The following is a 3,302-nucleotide window of genomic DNA, read 5'->3' on the forward strand; positions in this document are numbered from 1 at the left end:
TCCTTCTTCCTCCTCCTCCTCCTCCTCCTCCTCCTCCTCCTCTTCCTCTTCCTCTTCCTCTTCCTCTTCCTCTTCCTCTTCCTCTTCCTCTTCCTCTTCCTCTTCCTCTTCCTTCTCTCTGTCCTCCTCCTTCTCTACCTTGTCTTCTTCCTTCCAATTCCTCCTTTTTTTCTTCCTCCTCCTCTTCCTCTTCCTCTTCTTCTTTCTCTTTTTCCTCCATCTCTTCCTCTTTCTCCTCCTCCTCCTTCTCTCCTTCCTCCTCCACTGAAGGAAGGACACAGCACAGAGCCCAGCAGGCCCCAAACTCCTCACCCACCCCCAGCGGTCCCCAAACACCATCAGGCAGGGCCGGCTCCCAGCATACCACCCAGCTGTGTTCGGATCGTTGTCCCATGGTACCGGGGGGTACCTGTGTGCCACGTGTGCGTTGTGTGTCCATCCTGACAGAGAAGAAGCAGTACCGCGAGTCGTACATCAGCGACACTCTGGACCTGGACATGGATCAGCTGGAGAAGCGCTCGCGTGCCAGCGGGAGCAGCGCCGGCAGCATCCGGCACAAGCGCCTGTCCCGGCACTCCACCGCCAGCCACAGCAGCTCCCACACCTCGGGCATCGAGGCTGACCCCAAACCCCGGGATGTGGGACCCGAGGACGCCGGCGTTCACCGCAAGCTGAAGACCTGCAGCTCCATGACCAGCCACGGCAGCTCCCACACCTCCGGGGTGGAGAGCGGAGGCAAGGAGCGGCTGGAGGAGGACCTGCAGGATGACGGTGAGAGACTCCAGGGTGTGCAGATTGGGTGTCGGTGGGCTTGGTGGGAGGGAGGAGTGGAGGTGACCGTCCCCATCCCTCCTGGCACAGAGATTGAGATGCTGGTGGATGACCCGCGGGAGCTGGAGAGAGCGGGTGAGCTGGCGCTGGAGGTGAGCCCCGACATGTGTGTGTACATCACCGAGGACATGCTGCTGTCACGCAAGTTCAACGGGCACTCAGGTAATGCCACGCTCCGTAGAATCAGAGAATCACAGAATATCCCGAGTTGAAGGGGTCCCTAAGGGTCATGGAGTCCTGCTCCAGGCTCCACACCAGGACCACCCAAAAATCAGACTATATGCCTGAGAGTGTTTTCCAAGTGCTTCTTGAACTCCAGCAAGCTCAGTGTTTTTGGGAACCTGTTCCATGCCCACCCCCCTCTGGTGCAGCCTTTTCCTGACATCCAACCTGACCTTCCCCTTCACCTCTGCTCCTGCATCTCCTCCTCCATCCTGTGTGATGCAGCGCTGGGCAGACCAAAATTAGCATGAGCATTCCTTTGGATGCAAGGAAAATCTGTCCCATGACTGGAGGTGGAGAGGTGTATTCAGCCTGATAGAACTGTAAAAATCTTGAGAAAGGTGGAGGTTTTCTTCAGGAGAGGATTCACTTTAACTTTTTTGGGTGATGCTTATGGAAGTGAAGCACAAATCTGTGCAGGAAACCCCTGCAAGAAGGCATGGTTGGCCAGAAAAGGTCAACAAGCAGGGGACGGTGGGAGCCGTCTGGGGACACAAGGGGACAAAGGAAGCACAGATGGAGCCATTGGGAATAATTTTAGATTTGGATGTCATTTTTGTGTGCCCTCCTCTCCCTCTGTTGAACATCCAAGCTGATCGGGCACAGTTGCCCAGCAGTGGTGGGGTCCCCATCCCTGGAGGTGTTCAGTGGAGATGTGGCACTGAACGATGTGGGCAGTGGGCACGGTGGGGTGGGCTGGGGTTGGGCTTGGGGATCCCGGAGGTCTTTTCCCACCTGAGTGATTCTGTGATTCCGCACAGGGCTGATCGTAAAGGAGCTCAGCTCCTCCACCTCCAGCTCCTCAGAGACGGTGGTGAAGCTCCGTGGGCAGAGCACCGACTCCTTACCCCAGGTGGGTGCTGCCACCAGCGCTCCTCACCCCCTGCCCCCACCCCGACGGCGCTTTGCATCCCCCCACGCCCCTGACCGCCTTTCCCTCACGCAGACGGCGTGCAGGAAACCCAAAACGTCGACGGATCGGCACAGCCTGAGCCTGGACGACATCCGGCTCTACCAGAAGGACTTCCTGCAGCTGGCAGACCTGTGCCAGGACACGGCACAGAGCTTCACCTTCGGCTGCGGCCACGGCCTCGGCGACGACGGCCTTTACTGCAACGGCTGCCTGGCCCGGCAGTGCCTCAACATCCAGGAGGGTTTCCCCGCCAAACGGACCAGCAAATACTTCTCACTGGACCTCACCCACGATGAAGTCCCTGAGTTCGTCGTCTGAGGGCGGTGGGGGTGGCACCGGCTGCTGCCCAGGGGGGTCCGAGCCCCACCGAGCCCCGCTGTGGCCAAACCCGACCCTTCCTGCCACGGGGACGGCTGAGCTCAGGGGGATGGGGATGGGTCTCTCAGCGTCCTTCTGCCTCTGGAAGTCGGTGTGTGTGCATGAATCGTCTTGTTTCACCTCGGGGAAGCGCAAGGAGCTCATCCGGCCGAAGCCAACCCGTGGTTTCCCAGTGGCAAAGATGGGGATTCTCCCCATACCCGACCCCTGTCCTCGGCGCTGCCACTGTCTGCTGGGAAGAAAATGCCAGACTGCTGCGTCCAAGTCAAGCCAAAGAGATGTAAATACCCCAAAGGCCAGTATGGGAAGCGAGAATTAAGCAATAAGCACCAGGGATGTCTGTGCATGGGGGAGCAACGCTGGAGCCCGGCTCTGAGCAGTGCTGCTCGGGGGCTTCGTGGAGCTTTGTTGTACAAAAACAAATCCAGAAACCAAAAATACCCCCAAAAAAGGCAAAGGAGAGTGGAGAACGTCATCTGTAATAGTGTCGCAGAAATGCTTCCCGATACATAGAAGCCACATATATAAATATATCAAAGTCCGTATGTTTATATATGTCTGGATCTTACAGACCCATCTTTGTTTTATTCCTGCTCCAAAATACCTTTGTAGAAAGGATACGCCTCTCTCCAGCCAAGCATGCAGACAATCATTTGTATTCCAAAGCACTAAGGGGAGAAAACGGATCTTCCCATTGAGGAGAACACGTATGCAACCGCATTGGGAGCGCAGCTCTGCCCGCAGAGCTTTCCATGCATCCTTCAGCCTTTATGGATCCGAGAGCTCTGCTCAGTGGTGATGTGTGTGTGCCCAGGAGGCAGCCGAGGTGTAACGCCGTCGGTACCGGAGGGTGCGATGCAATGATCACAGCACAATGCCTTCTTAATTGAGATTTTTAATCAGAGTTTAGCGATGGACGGCCAAAGTTTTACCGTATTTTGATATACAACCTTTTTTT

At 56.5% G+C, this 3,302-nt stretch overlaps 1 protein-coding gene across 1 annotated transcript in view; it reads left to right on the forward strand.

Moving 5' to 3' along the window:
- FRMD6 (FERM domain containing 6) overlaps positions 1-3,296 on the forward strand; it is a 25,653-nt gene extending 22,357 nt beyond the window's left edge. The window contains exons 9-12 of the mRNA XM_019616149.2: positions 222-771; positions 862-993; positions 1,815-1,906; positions 2,000-3,296. Of these exons, the coding sequence (XP_019471694.1) occupies positions 222-771; positions 862-993; positions 1,815-1,906; positions 2,000-2,284 (1,059 nt within the window). The 3' untranslated portion in view covers positions 2,285-3,296. The remainder of the gene's footprint in view (positions 1-221; positions 772-861; positions 994-1,814; positions 1,907-1,999) is intronic.
- Positions 3,297-3,302: the final 6 nt, after the last annotated feature.

The sequence above is a fragment of the Meleagris gallopavo genome, chromosome 5 (genome assembly GCF_000146605.3).
Source record: "Meleagris gallopavo isolate NT-WF06-2002-E0010 breed Aviagen turkey brand Nicholas breeding stock chromosome 5, Turkey_5.1, whole genome shotgun sequence".
NCBI classification, from domain to species: Eukaryota; Metazoa; Chordata; class Aves; order Galliformes; family Phasianidae; genus Meleagris; species Meleagris gallopavo.